Source organism: Microtus pennsylvanicus, chromosome 11, assembly GCF_037038515.1.
Source record: "Microtus pennsylvanicus isolate mMicPen1 chromosome 11, mMicPen1.hap1, whole genome shotgun sequence".
Taxonomy (NCBI): Eukaryota; Metazoa; Chordata; class Mammalia; order Rodentia; family Cricetidae; genus Microtus; species Microtus pennsylvanicus.
Window position 1 is genome coordinate 61,546,195 of NC_134589.1, and position 25,339 is coordinate 61,571,533.

Here is a 25,339-nt window from a genome sequence, read left to right on the forward strand (position 1 = left end):
GGACATGGGCTGCCTCCCCTAAGTTAGGGTTCAAGAGGTCAGCGTTGGATGTGAGGAAGACAAGTTTTTTATAAGCCCACAAGTAGAGGCTTTCCAAATGGGGAATTGGCTGGCAAAATTAGGCAGGGTTACAGGAGCAGAACATACACATAACAAGTTAGTCCTGACAAGATCTTGAAAGACATGATTGCAAAGAGGATTTCAAGGTGGTCTAACAAGGCAGTCGTTACCTTTTGACACAAAGGTAGGGTTGCAAGATGGCTATAAACTTTTCTTTTTTTTTAATTTATTTTTTTAAATATTTATTTATTTGTTATGTATACAATATTCTGTGTGTATGCCTGAAGGCCAGAAGAGGGCGCCAGACCTCTTTACAGATGGTTGTGAGCCACCATGTGGTTGCTGGGAATTGAACTCAGGACCTTTGGAAGAACAGGCAATGCTCTTAACCACTGAGCCATCTCTCCAGCCCCAGGCTATAAACTTTTCTAAACAGAGGCATGGTTGTCCTCTCTTGGAACAGACAGTACAGAACCATTTGTAATTAAGGTGGGGAATAGCCCAATCCTTGAGAAAGAGGTTTAATCATAAAGAGGAATGAACTTAGTCTTTCCCATGAGGTGGCTTTTAAGCCTAAGATGGAGGCAGACTGGTTCATTAGTAACACTTAATTGGCAGAGAAAAGGAGCCATTCTTGCACCCCCTAGACAACATCAATCAGGCTTGGTAGCAAGCACCGTTATCCACTGAGCCATCTCTCACTCTCTGGCTTTTTAAAAAACACTTCGTGAGATTCTTACGAGTAGGAAACCAAGAGACAAGCTAGCCACTCAATCACACAGCTGCTAAGTGGTTAAAAACGGTTCTAAACCCAGTCCAACTAACTCCAGCCTAAGTCCTCATAGAAAAAAACCTCCCGGAAGTGACAATGAAGCTGTATCGGACGTATGTAGCTAGGTGAAAAATGTTTGGCCATTTTTAGCAAAACTGGGCCCAAATGTTCCTTCCTTTCTTATTATTTCCACTTAATGCTAGATGAGATTTCACGAGTACACGGCACGAGAGGCGAGTGAGCGAAAGTAACTAACGGCGACTAGCGGAACTGTTTCCATGGAGACAGGAGGGCGGGGTTCCTCAGCCAGGTGAGATCTCGCGGAGCTTAGCCGGCGGAAGTGACGTGTCTTTCTCCAGGCTTTGGTGGGTCGAGGGGCCCCTCCTCCTAGAGCGGCCGCCTTTTCCCGCGCGAGCCACCTCTGCGGCTTGGGCCACCAGCGGGGAAACATGGCGTCCGCCCTGGAGCAGTTCGTGAACAGTGTCCGACAGCTCTCAGCTCAAGGTAAGGCCTGTGGCGCAGGGCTGGGCCTGCGTGCCGTGGCGCCGGTGCGGATGCTGGGACCGCCCTTAGCTCTAGCCCTTCCTCCTGGGCCTGCTCGGGCCTCGGTACCTAGGGTTGGGGCGCACGGCGGCGAGCTGCACTCCTCGTACTGTCGGGCGCTGTCGTCCCCGCCGGCGCCTTCCCCAATCTCGGGCTCTGGGGACTTTCTTTCCCCTCCCCCCCGGCCCTCCCCTTCCCCTGGCTTTCGGGCCCCTGCCACCGTGCGCCGCTTGACAGTTTTAGGGGCGTGACTTCCGCTCTGGGCATTCCGGAGCACCCATTGGTCCCTTGCCCATCCTTTCTTTTCGGTGATTGGCCTAGCGCCCTGTCGGTCCTGCCGATCTGGCCACCCTGTCCAGGCCTCTGGAGCAGCTGGAGGGGAATCCTTTCTGGGCTCCTTGGCTTGGAGGCTTGGGCCTTGGCTGGCCAGCAGAGCATGCTCGGAATCCTCCGCTCCTATTTTGGTCGTGCCGAACTGCAGGGAGCTCTCGCTTGTCGGACTCCATTTCTAGGGCGTAGGATTGTTACTTTATTTTTCCCTTAATTTACATACTGTCTGGTTCATTCATCCCATCACTTGAACATACACGATCTTAAAAAAAATATGATCTCTCCTTAATAGAGTTGAGGGAATTGAGTGGAGAGAGCAAATAAAAATGCTCGAGACAGTGCTTCTCATGGGCTATAATAAGTACGGCTACAAGCTGTTGTTGACATATCCTGGAAATGTCTGTGAGGTTGGACTCCTATCTCCGTTTGTGCCGGGGGTGCTGTTATAAGTTTTAAATGATATGTATGGAACCATTCATAATAAATAGTAATTCTCATTTTCCTTTTATCGTTGCTGGAATTAAGCCCACAAGCCAGTTACATATCTGTGCTTTGTATTTTAAATATAGCATCCATCCATACCGCACAAAGACTAAAAGTGAAGTGGGAGCGTGGTGGCAGTGAGCTGCTTTAGTCCTGGGCAGCAGTGTGGGGGCAGGGTAGGTGGATCTCAAGTTCAAGGCTAGTTAGCGCTACACAGTGAGACCCCATCTCTAAATGAGCAAGTTAATTAAGCGGGACTGGAGAAAACTAACTACCCTTCAGAGAACCCGAGTGCAGTTCCTAGCGTTGTTAGTGAACTCGCAGCGCTTGTAACATCAGCTCCAGGGGACCCAAAACCCAGTACCCGCTTCAGTTCTCCTTGGGCACCTTCACTTAGGTGCACATACCCACATACAGACACACATACATACAATTAAAATTACATACACCAGCCAGTTGGTGGTGAAGCACACTTTTAATCCCAGCACTTGGGAGGCAGAAGCAGGAGGATCTCTTGAGTTTGAGGCCAGCCTGGTCTACAGAGTGAGTTCCAGGACAGCTAGTTAAACAGAGAAACCCTGTCTTGGAAAAAGAATAAAGTTAAGTGTAGCACAGTCGTACCAACGGCCTCCTATGCAGCTATAGAAAGAAAAGTGCATTTACTTTTTAGGAACTGAAAAGGAATCTGAGGGCATCATTCAATAATGGAAAAGATACTTAATAGTGTACATGACACAAAGGTCTGTGTGAATAAAGAGAAAAATTGCATGCATCATTGGGCAAAGTATTGTATAATGTCTTACTCTTGCTTTTGGGGGGCCCACCACCCAGCTCCCAAGTAAATCACACACAGAGGCTTATTCTTCCTTATGAATGCCCGGCCTTAGTTTGGCTTGTTTCTGGCCAGCTTGCCTTAAATTATCCTGTGTACCTTTTGCTTCTGTGCTTTTTCCTTTTCTTCTGTATATCTTACTTCTTCATGACTTGCTGTGTAATTGGGTGGCTGGCCCCTGGGGTCTTCCTCTCCTTGTTGCCTGTCAGCCCCGCCTCTCTCCTGCCTCGCTATTGGCTGTCCAGCTCTTTATTAGACCATCAGGTGTTTTAGACAGGCAAAGAATCACACCTTCACAGAGTTAAACAAATGCAGTATAAACACACCTTAAAATAATTTTTCCTAACAGGCAAGCATTCCTATACATGTGGACTGTCTCTACAAGGGTATGTAGGGCATTCATTGGTAACACTGAGTTGCTTCTGAGGAAAGATAAGGGTGACTGCTGTATAGAATCTGAATGGAGAGTAGAGGCTTCTGTATTATATTCTGTATTATAAGCATGCTGTCTCTAAACACACACTTATGTTTTTGTTTGTTTTGGAGGCGGATCTCACTATGTAATCCTGACTGACCTGAAATTAACAGAGACCCACCTGCCTTTGCCTCCTGAGTGCTTGGATTAAAGACATGTCATCACACCCAGCTGCACTATAACACTGCTTTATTCTCAAAGCAGAGAACCATCATTGTCCCGTACATTGTGTTTACTTTGAATTATCTGGCCACCACAATCCCTTGTAGTTCAGTGAGAGCACAGAGAGGACAGGTAGTCAGTTTAGTCATGGGGAATGGAATATGGTGTGAGCTCAGAGATGGCCTAAGCTGACGGTGGAATGGGAAGTAAGCTGGGTAGCAATGGAAGACAGTAGGTATAGAAGCACAAAGAGGAGAGAATGTGGACTATTGATTTTCTTGGTGTGACTGTAGAATGGGGTTGAAGGAATAGTAGGAGCATGGCTAGAGAAATTGCAGAGACCAGTTACTAAGTTGACTCTGGAAGTTGAGCTAAAGTGTTTGGATTTCTCTTTTCTTTCTTTTTTTTCTTTGTTGAGATAGGGTTTCTCTGTGTAGCTCTGACTGTCCTGGAACTTACTCTGTAGACCTGACAAGCCTCACACTCACAGAGATCCACCTGTCTCTGCCTCCCAAGTACTGGGATTAAAGGCATGTTTGGATTTCTTAAAGCCTTTGGTGTAATTTGACTGAATTTACACAATAAGTAGAATTTGGAATAAAGATCTAAGTAGGCATAGCATTTAGATGATGTCTCTTTCCCTACAAGAAACGATAAAATTAGAATTCAGATACGGAAGGGAAAGGAGTGGAGCTGAGGGATGTAGGGAATTAAATGAAGTACTGTTTGGTTGTAGGAGAGGAAGTGACAGTAGCGTGGTACTTCTGGTTTGGGGACCAGAGGTGCTCTCTGGATACCAGAGGGAACTGGAAAGTGTTTTCTCTGGCAATTTGAGTTTTGAGACATGGGCAAGTTGTTTGTTCTGGCCCTTCATCAAGTATAGGAAGACAAAACAAAGCCTCTTTAAGGTGCATGCCTTTAATCCCGACACTCAGGAGACAGAGTTAGGTGGGTTCAAGGTAACCCTGGGCTACAGAAAGAGTTCCAGGATAGCCAAGGCTGTCACATAGAGAAATCTTGTCCCAAATAACCAATAATAATAATAATAATAATAATAATAATAATAATAATCTTTAAGCACTTTAGCTTTTAGGAGGAAGTTTGGTTAGAGTTCTTTAGTTTGGTTAGTACCCTAACTGAAAATGCTCGTGTTTTGTTTTGCAGGGCAAATGACTCAGCTCTGTGAGTTGATCAACAAGAGTGGAGAACTCCTTGCGAAGAACTTGTCTCACTTGGACACTGTGCTTGGGGCTCTAGATGTTCAGGAACACTCCTTGGGTGTCCTTGCTGTTCTGTAAGGGGCATTTTTTTATTTTATAGTTTTGTGCTTGTTACAGTCTGCACTTTTTCTTGTGTGTGTGTGTTTTATTTGAGCAAATCATTGCTTATTATATTTTGTTCAGATTCATGTTTGTTTGAAGATAGGTTCTCTTGGTAGCCCTGATTGTCCTGGAATTCACTATGTAGATCAGGTTGGCCTCAAACTAAGAGATCCACCTGCCTCTTCCTCTGAGTGCTAGAATTAACATACACCACTACACCTGGCTCCAGTTTTATAATTTTTTTTGTTTTTTCGAGACAGGGTTTCTCTGTGGCTTTGGAGCCTGTCCTGGAACTAGCTCTGTAGACCAGGCTGGTCTTGAACTCACAGAGAGCCTCTGCCTCCCGAGTGCTGGGATTAAAGGTGTGCGCTACCACCGCCCGGCCAGTTTTATAATTTTTTGAAAGATTTATTGATTATTGACTTTTTTTTTTTAGGTTTTTTGAAACTGGGTTTCTGTGTGTAATAGCTCTGTCTGTTGTAGAACTCACTTTGTAGATGAAGCTGGTCCCAAATTCACAAAAATTCTCTTGCCTCTGCCTCCTGAGTTTTGGGATTAAAGACGTCCACCACCACCACCTGGCCAATATTTATTGATTTTATGTATATGAGTATTTTGCTTGCATTTATGGACATGTACATATTCCTGGTACATACAAGAGTCAGGAGAGGGTGTTGCATTCCCCTGAAGCTGGAGTTATGGGTGGTTGTGAGCCACCATGTGGGTACTAAACCTAACCCAGGCTCTGCAAGAGAAGCAAGTTCTCTTAACTGCTGAGTGACCTTTCCAGCTTCCAGTTTTATCATTTTAATTCTTTGTGTTTTTACAAATTTGAAATTTTCTTTAAATTTTTTAAAAATTTATGTGTGCGTGTTGGGAGATGCCTTTAGAAGGCAGGAGAGGAGCTGGAGTCAAAGGCAGCTGTGAGCCCGTTGACATGGGTGTTGGGAACTGAACTAAGGTCCTCTGCAGGAACAGAAAGTGTTCTTAACCTCTGAGCCATTTTCTCCCTTGGAAATTTCTTTTAAAAAAATGACTGGCAGGCCAGGTAGTGGTGGCGCACGCCTTTAATCCCAGCTCTTGGGAGGCAGAGACTGGTGGATCTCTGTGAGTTCGAGGCCAACCTGGTCTACAGAGCAAGTTCCAGGACAGGCTCCAAAGCTAGAGAAATCCTGTTTCAAAACATAAAAAACAAAAACAAAACAAAAAAGGACTGGCTTTTACAACTGTAGGCATTATAATTTGCATTCATCTGAGTATTTTATTCATGTGATCCCAAGACAGTCACGTTTTCTAGCTTAGAAAATAAGAAGAGTGGTAGAACAGGATACGGTGAACTACAGTTAGTGACAAACCTATTGTAACTGGAGTTCCTTGTAATGCTGTCTCACAGGATTTGTTTTGTTGTTGCATATATAAATGGAGATGTTGGAGCATTTAAAGTAATAAACATCTGGCCCCGGTCACAGTAGGAATTATGTATTTTTTTAAAAAAAATTTAAGAGATGTATTTTTTCTCAGAAAGAGCAAATAGTGTACATATTTAAGATATATGAAAAACATACTTTTTACAGGTAATTGTGTGTGCTTACATGTATGTATGTTCAGAGGGTTAGAGACAACTTGTGGGAATTGGTTCTTTGCTAGTGTGTAGGTTTCAGGGATCAAGCTCAGCCCTCAGCCTTGGCTGTAAGCACCCTTACCCACTGAGCCATCTTACTGACCAGTTTTCAGTACAGGCTGGTCCTGAACTCGCCATCTTCCTGCCTTAGTCTCTCTAGTGCTGATGCCTACAACCATGAAAACATTTTGGTGCTATATGTGTCTCACCACTATATGCTAGTTACATGTAGATTGTATGGAAAGAACCCTGAGCTTGTGTCTGAAGCTTCGCTTAAGTCTGTATTCTTTCACTTACGAAATGTGGAGCCTGGAGCTGCTGCTTTTTATTAGGAAATCACGGCGCTCCATTGACAATTGTGAAAATGGTTCCGGCATTATAATTACAAAGAAAAAAGGGACATCGTTAAGTAGTACTGTATAGATGAAGGCATGCAAACTAAAATTTAGGTATAGGTGAATCAATCATTTTTCTTGAAATTAACTTCAATAGTTATTGTTTTAAGAGATCATGAAGTTTGCTTAGTGCCCTAAGGGTGGCAGCTTTCTCTCCTGAAATTCTCTGCAAGCCTGTCTGAAAGTGTGTTTCACGGCAACCAGTGGACCATCTCCCTGGTTACTCAAGATGGGTCATCTAGTGCTTCCTGTTATGTCTGCCCCTCTTTCTTATTTTGCCGACTAGCTAGTTCGTCCAGTATTCTAGGTAGAAAGGGTATTAAACTGGCCACGGCAACGTGAACCTGAGCTGCTGCCTCAGCCTCCCACTACACTATCCTCTCTTTGCCTTACTTGAGTACATTCTCTCCAAAACAGGAAAAGCAACAACAGATTTTTTAAAACTATATTATGTGCATTTTATTTTATTCGTGTGTGGAGGAGGGGCACATATGTCTGTCCCACATGTATAGTTGCCACAATTGGTTCCTCCTTCCACCATGTCACTCTGGGCATCACATTCAGGCTGTCAGACTTGACCGCAGGTGCCTTTACCTGCTGAGCACTTCAACAGCCTGAGCAACTGATTTGTTTTTTGTTTTTCAAGACAGGGTTTCTCTGTGTAGCCCCGGCTGTCATGGAACTCACTCTGTAGACCAGACTGGCCTCAAACTCAGAGACCCACCTGCCTATGACTTCCAAGTGCTGGGATTAAAGGAATGTGCCACCACTGCCCAGCTTGTTTTTAAAAAAATATTTATTTTTTTATTTTGTATGAATGTTTTACCTGCTTATGTATATGTGTGCCACTTGCATTCTAGATGCCTATGGAGATCAGAAAATTCCATCAGATCCCCTAAAAATGAAGTTATGATTATGAGGTATCATGTAGGTGCTGGTCCTCTGTAAGAGGAGGGGCTGGAGAAATGGCTCAGCAGTTAAGAACACTGACTGCTCTTCCAGAGGTTCTGAGTTCAGTTCCCATCAACCACATGGTGACTTCCAACCACGTAATAAGATCTGGTGCCATTTACTGGCTTGCAGGGACACATGTAGGCAGAACACTATATACATAATAAATAAATCTTTAAAAAAAAAAAAGAGTAGCAAGTGCTTTTAACTATTGAGCCATCTCTCCAAGCCCTGTGGTGCTTAATTTTACAGAGGCAGAGTGGACTTCAGGGTTAGGTTATTTCTGTTCTTTACTGTATGAAATATAAGGTAACTTGGTTCTTTCTCTCCCCATTTTAGGTTTGTGAAGTTTTCAATGCCCAGTGTTCCTGACTTTGAAACACTATTCTCACAGGTTCAGCTTTTCATTAGTACTTGTAATGGCGAGCACATTCGATATGCAACAGATACGTGTAAGCTAATAATACTTTCCCTTTCTGAATGTATTTCTGTTTGCAGTGTTTATATTTTCAATATTTTGTTATTGTTTTTGTTATTGTTGTATCTAGTTGCTGGGCTTTGCCATCAGCTAACAAATGCACTTGTGGAAAGAAAACAGGTAAGAAATGCTGTTCAAGTATTCCTAGTTTTGTTAAAGTGTGTGTTTGGCTCATGAACCTGTATAGTAAAAGTCTAGGTTCAGTACTAAACATCCCAATATGTGTGATTCTTTGAGAGCAGCCCTTGGCTAGATGTGATGTCTCCAGGGAGGTGACTGCTGGTGATAATTGTTTTTGAGACTGTGAGTCTGGCCTGAAGATGTGGCTCAGTGGTAGAGTTGTTGCTTGGCATGTCTGAGGTCCTTGACTCCATACCCAGTACTAAAGGAAGGAAAGAAAAAAAAAACCTAAAAACTACCAATTAGTGCCCTTTGTATTATAATGATGCTATTTTTTGTTTTTCCTTTTAGCTTTAATTATGATTTTCATCTTATAAAATGCTGAAAGGATAATATAGAGGCTTCTGATGTTCTCTTAGATTTCTAGATATTAATGCTTTTGCTGCACTTGTTCATTCTGCACCCACCATTGGAAATTCAGTTGTAGATATTCCTTATCTTACACCCTTCAGTGGGTGCTTTCTAGACTTTCTCATGGACCACGATGAAGATGGTCAGCGTCTGATATGGGTGTTAGGAAAATGCTCTCATGAGACCACAGATTCTGGCCAGATGTGGCCAGATATATGGCTGATGTCCTCAGACCTCAGAGCGTAGGTTGATACTCTTATTTTTCTTTAGTTTGTTTTCACCTGGAGTGGTTCTTGTTCTTTGCCTTTGACACAAATTATAACTTGGGTGTATTTTAAATGAACTTTAAAGCTAGGAGGCTGAAGACAGAAGGTGCCTTTGGTTTTCTGTAGGAGCACTAAACAGTTTGGCTAGAAGCTGTGGGGATAAAGAGATGACTCAGTAGTTAAGAGAATTGACTGAGGACTGGGTTTGATTCTAAGCATCTGCATGGGAGTTATAACTGAATGTAATTCCAGTTCCAGGGCATCCAGTACCCTTTTCTGGCACCAGGGCACCAGACACTCGTGTGGTTCGTAGACATACATGCAGGAAGAAAACCTATACACATTTTTAAAAAATCAAACAAAATTTAGTAGTCCCAGCACTTGGAAGGTAGAGGCAGGAGGATTGTGCATTCAAGGTCATCCTTGGCTGCCTATTTAGTTGAAGGTTAATCTGGGCTACACAGGAGTCCTATCTTGGGGGTGGGTGGTACTGAGTGGTAGAGGAGAGGAGAGCTGGTACCATGCCTCTTCTTTATTGAAAAAGCCATAAATGTATGTAGTATCTTAGAGCCTCACCTTCTGACCAGAGAGTTGTGCCTTGCTTGAGACTGGGAACTGTTGTTTGTAACAGTCTGCTTATGATGCGTGGTTATAGGGTCAGTCTTTAGGACTAATACTCCCTGTGAAAAACGTACCAGCACCATCATTCACAAGCTTAGCTTCTTAGTTACAGTGAATCTGTGGTGAATGATGCAGGAAAGTTCTCTTTGTTTAACTATTAGGACAGTACTCTAGTGTACATGTGTATGCACGTGCCCGTGTGTATGGACGTCACAGGTTGACATTGGATGTCTTCTTCATTCACTCTCTATCTTGTTTTCTGAGACAGTCTTTCACGGATTTAGGGCCCTCTGACTGGACCGGCTAGCTAGCAAGCCGGAGAGATCCTACAATCTCTGGCTCTTGGGTGCTATATTCTGGGTTTGTACTGCCACCTCCAGCTTTACATAGGTTCTGGGGATTGAACTCAGATCCTGATACTTTCATGGCAAGAACTTTACCAACTGAGCTATCTCCCTACCCTCAAGAAAGGAATACAGTTTATTACTGATACTCATTGTAAAAGAAAAGAAAGTTTGATTTAAAATATGATATTGAAATTACCTAAGTATTCCAAGAAACGTATCAAAATACTTTCTGACAGAATAGAGGCAGACATTTCCTGACATAATATGGAAACCTTATTGCTATGTAAGGAACCTATCAATTAGTGTTGTTTTTTATTTGTAAGTGACAACATAAGATCCAATGTGCTGCCAACTTTGAGAACTTATCTGAAAGAGATGTCATTTCTGACAGCCCCTTCGAGGAATTGGCATCCTTAAGCAAGCAATCGACAAGATGCAGATGAATACAAACCAGCTGACCTCAGTACATGCCGATCTCTGCCAGGTACACAGCAGTGACGTGATTCGTGCTTATCACTGGTGTGAGGCTGCTGGGTGGAGAATGTGTTATAGGGGTTGAGATATGGAGATGGGGTTACGAATAGGGTCATCATAATAGTTATTGCATTTTTTGAAATTTAAGTAATTTTCTGTTCAATAAATTATCAAATTTAAGAATAAAAACATAAGCGATGTTTTATATCTTTTTTTTTTTTTTGGTTTTTTGAGACAGGGTTTCTCTGTGGCTTTGGAGCCTGTCCTGGAACTAGCTCTGTAGACCAGGCTGGTCTCGAACTCACAGGGATCCGCCTGCCTCTGCCTCCCGAGTGCTGGGATTAAAGGCGTGCGCCACCATCGCCCGGCGATGTTTTATATCTTAAAACATTATATTATTTATTTATCTTATGCTAAGTACCTCCAAGTCCAAAAGACTCCCCAAAAGGAAGGATGTATGATGAGGTCTCTTTGCCATTGTTGCTAGCCACAGTTCTCTTTAGGGAAAACTTTCTTAGTACTTTCTTGTGCGTTTCTTCTAGCGATACTTTACACACGCAAGCAAGTGTATATGCACACTTTTTCTAAAAAAGTCTACAAATCCCAGTAATGCCTGGACTTCTGTGTTTCGCTTTTTCCTATGTAATGCATCTTGGAGATGAATCTGATCTGTATTAGGCTACGCAACATTCTGTAATCCGAGCAGGCTGCAATGGAACTAGACTAGAAGGTTTTGTGGTGTGGAGTATCTCCGACACATGTTCATTTTTTTTTATTACGTCTTTAATTTTCAAAGTGCTTTTGTGACAGGGATAGCATATATCTATTTTTATTTGATTTGATTATTGTTGTTTTGGGGTTTATTTATTTATTTAAAATTTTTTTTTTTTTTGAGACATGGTCTCTCTACATACGCTCTAGCTGTACTGGAACTCATTATGTAGACCAGGCTAGCCTCAAACTCAGAGATTGCCTGCATCTGCCTCCAAATACTGGGATTAAGGTGTGCACAATACTGGTTATGTCTAATTTTTGGAAGTGGGTTGCTCAGTGAGTCTGCAGATGTCTCTGCTGTTGCCATTATTTGAGATACACTGCTTTCCTTGTGTGCTTGCTTTTTGTATTTGCACACTTGGGTTTTGTTTTTGTTTTGTTTTTTGAGACAGGGTTTCTCTCTGTAGCTCTGGGTGTCCTGGAGCTTTCTCTGTAGGCCAGGCTGGCCTTGAATTCAGAGATGCACCTGCCTCCGCCTACTGAGTGATTAAAGGCAATACTGGTCTGTTTTTGTTTCACTAGTCCAGTGAATTGAAAATAGGCACAACTGTTCACTCATCCAGAAACTCATGCGTGGTGGGTGGGTGGGTGGGTACTGACCTATATCTGATAATGATTTTCAATTCATCTGTGGTTTGTTCTACCTTAGTGTTCGTATTTTTAATTCATTATTTGTTTTTATCTTTTTCGTAGTAAGGAGGAGGGGGCCATGTCCTGCCGCCTGGCTAGCTTAACCCCAAAATAATCACACAGAAATTGTATTAATTAAATTACTGCCTGGCCCATTAGCTCTAGCCTCTTATTGGCTAACTCTCATATCTTGATTAACCCATTTCTGTTAAATCTGTGTATCACCACGTGACTGTGGCTTACCGGCAAGATTCTAACCTACATCCGTCTCAGGCTGGAGATTCATGGCATCTGCCACACTTCCCTTCTTCCCAGAATTCTGTTCTGTCTACTCCACCCACTTAAGGGCTGCCCTATCAAAAGGCCAAGGCAATCTCTTTATTCAACCAATGAAAGTAACACACAAACAGAAGAACCTCCTACACCATTTTTTTTTCTTTTTTGATGGAATCTTACTTTGTAGCCCAGCCTGGCCTTGAGTTTACAGCAGTTCTTCAGCCTCCTGAGTGTGGAGGATTACAGGTGTGAATGACCACACCCATCAAGAAATGCTTTTTTATTCTAGAAGATTAAGAAAATGAAACAGTGTGTTAATGTGTCATTAATTAGCTGTAAAGCAAAATAGTATTATTGTAGAATTTTGGAATCTGATTTTTCTTCTAAATTTGCCATAGTGAAATTTAAAATGATTTAATATAAATTTATTTATAGCTTTGTTTACTAGCAAAGTGCTTTAAACCTGCCCTTCCATATCTTGATGTGGATATGATGGACATCTGTAAAGAGAATGGAGCTTATGATGCAAAGCACTTTCTGTGCTACTATTATTATGGAGGGATGATCTATACGGGGCTGAAGAACTTTGAAAGAGCACTCTACTTTTATGAGCAGGTAATCAGTTTTCTAAAGCCTGTGATACGGTTCTGAACGTGTGTGATGAAAACAGTCCCAGAGTGTTACTGGTTCCTACATACTAGGAAAGCCAAGGTCTAGAAAGATAGTAAGAGTGTTAGCAAGGATTCGGGATTTAGAACCCTCATACTTGTGGGCAGGATTGTAGAATGGCAGGCATTTTGGGAAAGAGTTTGGCAGTTAAGATAAATCTTAGGATCTAAAGGCACAGTTTCATGGAAGAGAGCCTTGCTTATAAATTCAAGGTCCTGGGCTGAACCCTAACACTAAAAACAAACATAAAAACAATTACAATATTAAGTATGAAACGCAGCAGTTTTGTTCCTAAGAATATATTCAAGATAAATAAAAAACACCGTCCACATAAAAACATGCAAAATCAAAAGATAGGAACAACACAAAATATTCATCAGCTAAAAAATATCCACATCGTGGACTCATTTGACCACATAAAGAAGGGAGGTACTGGCCTCAAAATTGGAAACTTTTTAAGGTAAAGAAGTCAGTCACAGAAGATCACATATTTATACACGTGTCCAGAGAAGACAAGTCCAGAGACAAAGTAGAGTATGGTTGCCTGAGGTTGTGGAGGAAAGTGAACAATGACTTATGAATAGGGTGTGTGTGTGGGGGGTTTGTTTGTTTTTTTTTTGAAGAATTGAAAATAGTCTGGAATTAGGTAATGGTAATAGTATTGCAACCTAGTAAATGTAGTGGAAACCACTGAATTATATACTTCAAAGGTGTAAATTTTGTGCTCTGAGTTATATATCAATAAAGTTGCCACAAACCATGAATGCTGATATACACAGGAGCACAGTAGGCACTTCTTGAGTTCCAGGGCACCCATGGGCTATATAGCAAGTGTCTATCTCAGAAACAAACAAAAGTGTTATATATTTAACCTGGCATGATCAAGGTGGCTTTCCCAGGGTGAAGCTTCTCTATTGCACTTGGGATGCACTGACCTATGCGATTTCTTCAAATGCAGGACTCAGCTGCATAATTTGAGGTAGTTGGGGACTGTTCACACCCTCCCCTGTTTTAAAAATACTTGAAAGAAAATAAGGGTTCACCAGGTAAAGGCACTTGCCCATCCTCCTGACTGGGGTGTGGGCCAAGTGCCCACATGGTGGGAAGAGAGCCACTCACAGATGTGCCCTTTGATAAATAGTAATAAAACTATCTTAATAAAAATGGACATTTGGATTTTGTCATTACATAATTGAAGAGGTACATATTTCTTCTCCCTGTGCCATCTCCTCACACTACCCATTCTTCTCTTGCCCAGGCCATTACTACTCCTGCCATGGCAGTCAGCCATATCATGTTGGAATCCTATAAAAAGTATATTTTAGTGTCTTTGATATTACTTGGCAAAGTACAGCAGCTGCCTAAATACACGTCTCAAATTGTGGGTAGATTTATTAAGGTAAGTTTACAAATAAAAGTGATTTTCTTACATTCTGTATTCATTTGTTTGTAAAGACATTGTAACAACACAGTCTTGTAAAGCCTATTTTCAGGCCTTTCTCTATACTTAGACTATAGGTATTTAAGCTCTTATGGAGGGTGGATTTGTATGTTGTATTTCTTTATTACATTTTAGTCGAAATACTGAGAATGTAGTTCTGATTTGATTGAACTTTAGTCTATTCAAATGTTGGGTATCTCACCGAAGCTCTACTTAACTGCCCCATTGTTCCAGTTCTCCCTGACAGCCAGACTTTGGGACAAGGGTTGAAAAAAAGTGCTTTTTGTTGTTTGTTTGTTTTAAGTGCATATAGAAAGAGAGCTGGGGAGATAGCTTAGTTGATAAAGTGCTTTGCGTGAGTTTATTCCTAGAACCCATGTTAAAAATTGAACAAGGCAAAACCAATGGATCCTGGGGCTCACTGACCTTGGATCTTTGTGAGACATTTTGTGTTATAAAACAAGTGGACAGCTCCTGAGAAATCACTCTTAAGATGGGTTTCTGGCCTTCATTTCGGCACATGCACAAAAATATACATGTGGGCTGGGGATATAGCTCAGGCCTGTAGCATGCTCAAGACCTTAGGTTCAATCTCCAGCGCTACAAAAATAAATAAAAGGGGGCTGGAGAGATGGCTCAGAGGTTAAGAGCATTGCCTGCTCTTCCAAAGGTCCTGAGTTCAATTCCCAGCAACCACATGGTGGCTCACAACCATCTGTGATGAGGTCTGGTGCACTCTTCTGGCCTTCACGCATACACACAGACAGAATATTATATACATAATAAATCAATAAATATTAAAAAATAAATAAATAAAAACCATATGCTCATGACTTTTTCTTTCCTTCCTTCTGTCTTTCCTTTTTTGTTGTTGTTTGTTTTTGGTTTTTTTTTTGGAGACAGGGTTTCTCTGTGTAGTCCTGACTTTCCTGGAACTCTGTAGACCAGGCTGGCCTTGAACTCAGAGATCCACCTGCCTCTGCCTCCCAAGTGCTGGTATTAAAGGAGTGCCCCACCACTGCCTGGCTATGACTTCTTTTTAAATTGAGCCGTCACAAAGAGTTATAAGATTGCAGTGCTTTTGGTAATAATGCCACTATCATAACACTCAGGATTTTAAAGCTGGGCATGGTAGTGCACATCTGTAATCCTAGCATTCAGGAAGCAGAGGCAGGTGAATCTCTGCGAATTTGAGGCCAGCCTGGTCTACATAGAGAGTTCAGGACAGCTGGTGCTCCATAAAGAGACCCTGTCTCAAAAAAGTAACAAAAAAGACCCTCAATTTTAGGGACATCAGTCTGATAGTATGCTGGCTTGTTGACAAATGACTACCTGCTCTTTGCCTGAGAGCCCCTTTGGACTATCAAGACTCTGACTGCCTTGTGCTCTCAAAGGGGAAGTGCACCATGGGAAAGTGGTGGGTGGGTTCCTTTTAGGGCAGCCGTACTCAGCGCCATGTGGTCCCTGAGCATACAGCAGACCTGCTGTTAGAGAAATGCCTTTTGTAAAGTGATTGTCTTCATAGCTCAAGGGTTCTACTCCTAAGAATTAGTAACTAACAACAATGTGAGAACAAGACCAATCAGAGGTGCATTTGAATCAGTTTCTGTTTGGTGGTGGTGCTCGGACTCTTCCACGTTCCTGAGTGAATGTTCCATTGTGCCTAGTAGGGAGCGTGAAGTTAGAAGTAGTTGGGAATAATGAAGATTTTGCCTTCATTTTTCTCATTTAACTTACCAGTACAAAAAGTAGAACCACTGATAGCGAAAAGATGTGGGTCTTCATAAATTATTAGTAATAAATTACTCCTTAGTGGATTTCTGTCCTTGGTCTTAAAGAACAGGCGTTTGTTTTAAAGTGAACCTTCATGACAGTATGCATTGTGTGTTCTCAAAACAACGCTGTCGTTTCGTTCTCACCCCAAACCTTTAGCCGCTCAGCAACGCATACCATGAGTTAGCACAAGTTTACTCAACCAATAACCCGTCTGAGCTCCGGAACCTGGTGAACAAGCACAGTGAAACTTTTACTCGAGACAACAACATGGGCCTGGTGAAGCAGTGCCTGTCATCTCTCTATAAGAAGAACATTCAGAGGCTAACAAAGGTGAGGCAAGTGCTTTCCCCTGGTGGTGGCTCTGGTTGTCCTTGGACCTGGTTTCCTTTTCTTTCCCTTTTCAGCACAGAGGAAGCAGGTACAGGATAAAGTGTGGCAGGATTTTACACTAAGAGAGAATCTGTTGCAGCTGGGTTCTTAGAAAGAGTTTGATTGATACCTTTTGGTCTTTTCAGGGCTAGAGCAGGGTATTTGAGAAGAGGAGCAGGTGAAGAGGAAGAAAGGTAGGCGATACGGCTACACTGGGAGGCAGAGAAATAGCCCTGAAGGGGTCATCAGTTCCAAGTGGGAATGGCGGGTGGCTAGCGATCGCTGGCCTTGAACTTCTCAGGCTGTGCTGATCTCTGCTTAGGCTTGAGATGGTTGACATTATCATTTAGGCCAGGGTTAGATGAGCCACACGTGGTTAGGTCATAGGATGTAAGGAACTTTTTATTGCTTTAGATAGGATTTTGCTATGTTGCCCAAGTGGGCCTTAAACTCATGATCCTCCTGCCTTAAACTCCAGAGTGCTAGAGTTACAGGTATGGTCTACTATGTCCTAACCTTAATTTTTGTGTTCAAGCTTTCTGATGTTAAGAAATGCCTCCTGGGTCTAATGGTATGTGTGTGTAGTCCTAGCTACTTAAGAAGACTGATGGGGGGGACTTCGTGAGGCTAGCCTGAACAGCATAGCGAGACTTAAGGGGAAAAGAAGAAGAAAGAAATATGCTCTTTATTAAGTGTTTGAACTGTGAAGAGAAGCATATAAATTTAAATTTAAATACACTGCTAAAAAAGTGTATGCTGGGGCTGGAGAGATGAGATGGTTTAGTGATTAAGAGCACTGGTTATTCTTTCAAAGGACCCAGGTTAACCCAGCACCCACACTGCAGCTCACCACTGTTTGTAACTCCAATTTCAGGGGACCTGGCACCTTCACACTACATATATGCAAGCAAAACAGAAATGCACATAAAATAAAAATATATTTTTAAAAAAGTGTATGCTGCAAGTAATAGTAATTTTACTAAGAGAAACTTAAATAGCACTTGACTCTTGGATCTGCTCACAGCCTGGCAGTGACAGCTGGTAAGCTGATGGGGTCCCATTCCCCAACTCTGTCTGCATCATCAGTGGTAGGAAAAGTTGTAGGAGTGAAATCAGACTCTAGCTAGGGTGCCCGGCAGCAGGAAATGATGGTGTATGCAAAAGAAGCAGAGTGGGGAATTGGGCAAGTGGAGGTGAACAGGCCATTGGGGCCACAGGTCTGGAGGTGACAAGGGATTAAGGAGCTGTCACTTAAGCAGGAGGATTCCTCTCCATAGTCTAGACACTAGAAAGAATGGTGATAACTTCTTGACTTAAAGAAGTCAGCAGAGAATTGGTAAGAAGTTAATTTGTAAGAGGAAAATGAAGAATGTGATGAAGAAAAGCAACTCATAAAAGTTCAGAAGCAGATGTAGCCTGTCACCTAGGCAAAAGAGTTTAAACCAAATATGGCTGTGTATGGTGCACATACCTGTGACCCCAGCACTTGGAAGGCAGAGGTAAGCAGATCTTGAGTTCAAGGCTAGCCAGGGCTGCATAGTGAAACCCTGTCTCAAAGCAGAGAAAGAAATCAGTCTAATATATGCAGGCATTGCTCGTACTTTTGAAGTAGCAGCATAGTAAAATGTTTTCTAGTTAAGATAGGATAATCTGGAACAAAATAAGCACACAAAGGAAAAATAAAAATTTTAAGAAAGAAATTTGATCAAATGAGGATCTTAAAGTTGTGGGGCCAGAGCTGAGACGTGTCTCCTAACTGATTGTGTCCTGGTTCCTTCATGTGCCAGTTCATGGCAGGTCATAAATACTGAGTTCATGAGCACCCTTCAGGGCATCTAGAGGGGACCACTACCACTATAAAGTGAGGCGGGTGCATCTCTGACAGTGGTAGCAACACTTGGCCTCAGGTCCTAATGCCAGAATAACAGCAGAAAAGAGAAAGGAGTTTCTAGTTAAGGAAGCCTCATTTTTAATAGAAAATCAGAAAGAAGCTGTCATAGAGGCCTCAGCAGATAGACCACGTTAGTGATGGAAGCCTGTGCCTCTGTCCCAAGGTACAGGAATTGTTGAATGGAGTTTATCTGCCACACCCGTCAGAGAGGGGTTACTTTTCTCTCACTATGTCTGGACATTAGTTGGTTGGTTGTTTTGTTTTTGAGACAGGCCTTACTGTGTATCCGTCTCTGGCCTAGAACTTGCTAAAGAGACCAGGCTAGCCTTGAACTCACAGAATTCCACCTGTCTCATCCTCCTGAGTGTGGGAGTAAAGGTGTGTTTAAACATGCCTGACTGGACATTAGATTTTAGATTCCTCTTCTGTCTCTTCTATGTGTGTTTGTGAATACAATTACTTATAATAAGGAGCTTGACACTCTCTCCCCTTCTTTCCCTCGGCATGTCCTGAGCTTCTTCCCATGGCAGCCTAAGCCTGTATCACAGATACTGCCAGCCCTCTCCTACTAGCCCAGTGGAAAAATGCAGCCTTAGTATAGTTTTACTTAGGTTTTCCTAATGATGTTAGAATGAGCATTTTCCTATGAAAATGTCCCTTTGATTTCCTTTTCCACATTTGCATAGCCCTTGTTCTTATTTCTGCCTTCGGAGACTTGACTTTTTTCTTACTTCTAAAAGTGCTACTCGTGTATAGGAAATTAACTGTTTCTCATTAACTCTTAGAGAGAGACAGCTGAGATCACTGGCTTCGTTAATTTCAAGTTATTTTTTTATTATTTTTTTGGTTCTTTGTTTTGTTTGTTTTTCGAGACAGGGTTTCTCTGTGTAGCCCTGGCTGTCCTGAAACTCACTCTGTAGGCCATGGCCTCAAACTCACAGATATTCTCCTGTCTCTGTCTACTGAGTGCCGAGATGGAAGGGCATGTGCCACCACCACCCGGCCAAGTTATTTTTAAAAATTAACCTTTTTTTTTTCTTGGTGTGTATGTACCTGTGCACATGGGTAGAGAGCGTGTGGAGAACAGCACATGGGACCCAGCTGTCTCCTGCCAGGGGTGTTGGGATTGAACTCAGGCTGTCAGGTTGGCAATGGCACCTTAGTCAGTGAGCCTCAAGTCATTTTCACAAAGGAAAATTTATCTTATAAAGCAATGGAAATAATGCGGAACACATCAGTACATACTTATTTTTTCATTTCTATATGTGATTAATTTACTTCTGACTTCCAGACCTTTTTAACACTATCGTTACAAGATATGGCGAGTCGTGTACAATTGTCTGGACCTCAGGAGGCAGAAAAATACGTTCTCCACATGGTAAGTGTGTTAAAAGTTCTAACTAGTGGATTTTTGTTCTTAAAAGCAGTGGGTGTTCATTATGGGAAAAATGGGGTTTTAAAAAAGTGGATATTCCAAATCAACCACTGTTACATTCTGGTATGTTTCCTTACAGTCATATTTCCTAGCCGTGGCTGCACTGCTGCAGGGAAGTGTATGAGACAAGTAACTTTATAGAGGGAAGAGCATGCTATAGCCTACATTTGGGTCCAGCATGAGATGTTCTCATTGGTCTGGGCTTTGGTGAGGGTGGCACATCATGATAGGAACATATGTAAGGAGCAAGCCAGAAGAAAAAGAATGGGGTTCCACAATCCCCTTCAAAGATACACTCCAGGAACCCCCACTAGGCCTTACTTCCTAACATTTCTGCTCTCCAAATAGTCACCCTGTAGACAAAACAGTGCTGTTAGCTGATCTGCGAGAGCATCATTTGACTATAAGTAGTATGCTGAAACACCCTCAACATCAAGAAAGTTTTGCCCAAAAAAATAGTAGCTGAATCAGTGTGCTCTGGCATTGTTGACTTCCATTCTGAGTTGAGTCCCATTCCTCCTTGTGGGCAGCATCAGTCTGACTCCGCGTGCAGTAGCACTGACAAAGCGCTAGGACAGACGGTCACACTTGGCAACCAGCTTAAAGCAGAAAGGTTTAAGACGAGAGATGTGGTTCAGCGGTTTAGAGCGCTTGTTGCTCTTCTGGAAGATCTCGGTTCAGTTCTCAGCACTCATGTCTGGCACCTCATAACTACCTGTAACTCTGGCTGGCTTTTAGTACACACTTACACAGACATATACACATAAAACAAACCTTTAAAGAAAGATTTAGCAGCCCTTAATGACAGGCTGGTGAGGCAGGGTTCTTAAGCTACCATTTTACTAGTAATGTACCTAAAAGATACACTTAAATGGGCGTTCCACTGCACACATTTTCTCTTTTAAAATTTATTTTATGTGAGGGTGGTTTGTCTGCATGTGTGTCTGTGCACCATGTGCCTCCAGTGCCCCTGGAAGAGGGCTTTGGATCCCTCCAGACTGGAGTTCTAGACTGTTGTGAGCCGTCTTGTGGATGCTGCGTATTGAACTTGGGTTCTCTGGAAGAACAACCAGTGCTCTTAACCACTGAACCATTGCTCCAGCCCCCACTACACACATTTTTTAAAAGATGAAGATGTCCATGAAGGGACAGAACATAACCATCAGCTTCCAGCCCTATCCCTAGTTCAGTGATGTTCCAACTTCCAACAGCTTATTTAGTTGAGTTTATTTCAAGCTTTAAACAAAAAAGTGTGTAATGCCTGCTTTGCAAGAACCATGTGTTTGTAGTTGATCTGTTTTCAGGCTGTAGTATTATACTGTGCCCTTACATTCTAACTATGTGGCCATTTAGGTCATTTTCTATTCTGGTTGTTACAGAAAATACTGTTGTGAAACACAGCCCAGATAAAATTTGAGTCTGCAATAACATCTGTTGTTATAGAACTCTGAATTCTAATTAATATGCTCTAGGCTGGAACTACTGTCACGTTAACCTCACATCTACTGTCCCTTCCAAGGAAAAAGGTCATTTTAGCAGTTTGGTTCCATTGCTCACAAGTGGGCCAAATAGTAATCACCCTGGAAAGCTGGGTACAGTGGCTCTTGCTGTGATCCTAGCAGTCAGGAGCTTAAAGCAGGAGGATTGCTATGTGATGTAGCTATAGAGGGTTTCCTGATGGGTGGTGGGTTGCAGTCAGCCCGGCCTATAGAATGATACCTTATTTGAAAACAAAACAAATACTGTGGAGCAATTTTTAGGGATCAGAATAGCCATCAGGACTTCTGTTTGCTACTGCTTTTGTGACTTTCCTTAAGTAGCCAGGCCTATGATCCTAGATCCCAGAGTCTGAGACAGAAGGATCACAAGTTTGAGGTGTGTGTCTGGGTGACACAGGAAGGTTTGTGCATTGTTTTGGACCTTTGGTTATATCACTACATCTCTGTATATTCTGTGTCAGGTCTAAACTTTGGTGGTCTCCTTCTTTTTCTTTCTTTTTTAGATAGAAGATGGGGAAATTTTTGCAAGTATCAATCAAAAGGATGGTATGGTCAGTTTCCATGATAATCCTGAAAAATATAATAACCCAGCCATGCTTCATAACATTGATCAAGAGGTAAGCATGTTGCTTGGTTTGGGCATTTTTGATAGGTGATGGAGTTTCTGTGTTGGAAATGCTCCTGTGCTCCAGGATAATCTTTTATAGGCAGTTCCCAGCCAGTAGACACAGCTCCTACAATGTTAACCTCAAAATGACTGTTGGACTCTCCTCTCGATTGATTGGATGACTATACTAAATGGTAGGTTAGATTTTTCAAGTAGATTACCAAAACCTACTTGTAACTCCAAAAACATTCCAGGGATCTACCGTTTAACCTGTGCCTGACTGCAGTGTGTGGACTTGTTTCTGTGGACGTTGAGGTGGGAAACCCGAAGGCCTCTCCCATGTCAGCAGCAACAATACCCTGGACTTCTAGAGGAGCGGTACCGTGTTAGCAACATGGTACACAGTCATAGGCTGCCTTGTGTGTGAGGCCTGCTGCTCTTGAAGGTTGATTTGGAATGAGTTGGTTCATCTGGACCATGCTCTTACCTTGGAGGAAGGAAATGAGTGAAATCACATTGTATAAATTAAAGCTGGCTCTGCATGGCTGCCTGTTCCTTTATCCTGGTGCTTGGGCAGCAGATGATTGTAAGTCTGAGGCCAATCTGGACTACATAGGAAGACTGTCTGAATACAACAGATCCGACAACAAAATTCCCAGGATAGGGCTGAAGAGATTGCTTAGAGGTTAAGAGCACTGGCTACTCATACGGGACCTGGGTTTTGTTCCCAGCCCCCATAAGGCAGCTTGCAACCATCTGTAATCCCAACTTTAGGGGGTCTGGTGCTTTCTTTTTACCTCTGCAGGTACTGTGTAAACATGGTTCACTTAGTGCACTGAGTACTCATACATATTTAAAAAAAAAAATAGCCGGGCGGTGGTGGTGCACGCCTTTAATCCCAGCACTCGGGAGGCAGAGGCAGGCGGATCTCTGTGAGTTCGAGGCCAGCCTGGTCTACAAGAGCAAGTTCCAGGACAGGAACCCAAGCTACAGAGAAACCCTGTCTCGAAAAATAAAAAAAAACAGGAATCCTAAAAAATTAACACATAGTAGAAAGTAGAACTTTTATTACTTTTTTTTTTATAATTCATGGCTATCAATGTCACCTAAAATATTATCTTAGTTTGGGACTAGCAGGATGGGGGTAAAGGCTTGTGCCACCAAACCTGACCATTTGAGTTCAGTTCCTGGCACCTACATGGTAGAAGGAGAGAGCCTGACACCTGCATGTTTTCCTCTGACCTCCACATATGCACCATGGCATATGCGCTTATGCTTACATGTGTACACAAATACACACTAAATAAGTGCGTGAGTGTGTAAAATCGGTTTCAGTGAGGAAGATGTTAATGGGTTTGACTGCAGGTATTGTTTCAACTCTGGGGTATTGGGTAGTATATAGTATAGGTATTTACTTTTTGGATCCAGATATTTTGACTTCAGAACCTCTTAGCTGAGGGGTTTCAGATTGATGACTGTAAGTCTCTAGCCCTCTACTAATAGGCAGTTATAGCTAACCATGCTTATATATGACTCTTGCACAGATGCTAAAGTGCATAGAGCTGGATGAGCGGCTGAAGGCCATGGACCAGGAGATCACGGTGAATCCTCAGTTTGTTCAAAAGGTAAATAGGGTTCTCCTCGTTGGAAACAGGTGGGGGAGGAGGGATATTACCACATTAAGAACTTGGTTTTATTTATTAAACAGTTGTTCACTGTTGCTAAAAACTAGTACCCATAAATTCACAGAGGTGCTTGGTAAGATATGTCAGGACCTGCCTGTGAGTGTGGCTAGGGAAGGCCCACGTTGCCTGATGCAGGGTGGCTTTCCTGCAAGAGAGACAGGCTAAGTAGCTGGCATGCCTGCCTCCACAAGAGTCCTATGATAGCTGATCACAAGCACACCGATTTGCCTTCCCCTCACAGAGTATGGGCTCACAAGAAGATGATTCAGGAAACAAGCCCTCCAGTTACTCTTGAAACTAACGCCCATCCTGAGTTAACAGAACTGTCACCTTGGCCTGGCGAGTGTGAAGAGGGCAGCAGGAAGTACCATGCCAGTCCCACGCCGGTTCCACCTGGACATTCAGAAATTCAGTTTTAACATCTTCAGCCCTATTGCTTTCAGAAAACCAGTCTGCAAAGAAAGAAAAAAAAATATCAAACTTTAGAGTCTGTTGTGGATTTATTTATCCTCAGATTATTGTTATTAAAGTTACTTTTTTGTTCTAATCCCTTGAATGTTATAATATGTGCTTTCTATCAGTTTCCCCCCTCTGCAAAGGGTTTGGTTTGGTTTTGGTTTTTTGTTTTTGTTTTCAAGATAGGGTTTCTCTGTAGTTTTGGGACCTGCTGGAACTCGCTGTGTAGATCATGCTGGCCTTGAACTCAGAGATCTACCTGCCTCTGCCTCCTGAGTGCTGAAATTAAAGGCGTGCAACACCAAAGCCTGGCTTTGGTTTTGGTTTTTCAAGGCAGGGTTTTTCTATGTAGCCACCCTGGCTCTCTTGGAACTAGCTCTGTAGACCAGGCTGGCCTCAAACTCAAAGATCCGTCTGCCTCTGCCTCTTGAGTGCTGGGATTAAGGGCGTGTGCTACCATAGCCCAGCTACTGCAAAGGTTTTAATGATACATTAATTGTTAATAGAAATAATCAGTTGGGAAAGTAAGTGGGAGCTATACTAAACATTAGAATTTCCTGTGTTTTGGTGGCAGTGGCTTGGGAACTGTGAGATGCTGTGTTGGTTCTTCAGCCTTCTACCCCTGGTGTGCCATCTTGAGGCTTTCTCCCTTTTATAATTTTTTTAAATTATATTTTATTTTGTATGTGTATGTATTTGGGAGAGTTATTCTCCTTCTACCTTGTGGGTTCTGGGGAATGAACTCAGATTGTTGATTGCCAGTGCCTTTACCCACGGAATCATTCAAATAGCCCCTTTTCTTCTTGGAACATCTTCAGGAACTCTACAGAGATGTTTGGATTTTGTTCCTAGCCCTATTATACCTTGTCTAGAAGTCACTGAGCTAGCCCTCTACAAGATGGAGAGTGCTGGGGAAGTGTGGTCATATTAAAGCACAGTAAATTTGCTCTTTAGTGGATATGAGCAAGCAAAAGGACCTAAGCTTAAATACCCAGCTTCCATGTAAAAAGCTGGACAACACTGTGTTCCTTTAAGCACAGCCAAGACAGGTGCTTCCCCAGAGCTTCTGGCCAACCAGCCTGGCCAAAGTAGTGAACTGTGGTTCAGCAGAAGCCCTCAGGTGATGTAGAAAGCAATGGAGAAGACAGTCACAGCCTTCCTTTGGCCT

The 25,339-nt window shown here is 42.6% G+C and overlaps 1 protein-coding gene across 1 annotated transcript; it reads left to right on the forward strand.

Moving 5' to 3' along the window:
• Positions 1-930: 930 nt before the first annotated feature.
• On the forward strand, positions 931-24,262 carry Cops3 (COP9 signalosome subunit 3). The gene is made up of 12 exons (XM_075992352.1): positions 931-1,336; positions 4,822-4,951; positions 8,286-8,398; positions 8,495-8,544; positions 10,581-10,673; positions 12,779-12,958; positions 14,271-14,411; positions 16,386-16,559; positions 19,781-19,867; positions 21,927-22,040; positions 23,575-23,655; positions 23,957-24,262. Exons 1-12 carry the CDS (start codon positions 1,282-1,284, stop codon positions 24,008-24,010), a joined length of 1,272 nt encoding a protein of 423 aa, XP_075848467.1. The 5' UTR covers positions 931-1,281; the 3' UTR covers positions 24,011-24,262.
• The last annotated feature ends 1,077 nt before the right edge of the window (positions 24,263-25,339 follow it).

What these genes read in the sequence shown, in the direction of transcription:
- Cops3 (XM_075992352.1), top strand. Translation starts at nt 1,282, where the DNA reads ATGGCGTCCGCCCTGGAGCAGTTCGTGAACAGTGTCCGACAGCTCTCA. An exon ending in CCGACAGCTCTCAGCTCAAG is followed by an intron (nt 1,337 to 4,821) that starts GTAAGGCCTGTG and finishes TTTGTTTTGCAG; the next exon opens with GGCAAATGACTCAGCTCTGT. An exon ending in ATCCTCAGTTTGTTCAAAAG is followed by an intron (nt 23,656 to 23,956) that starts GTAAATAGGGTT and finishes TTCCCCTCACAG; the next exon opens with AGTATGGGCTCACAAGAAGA.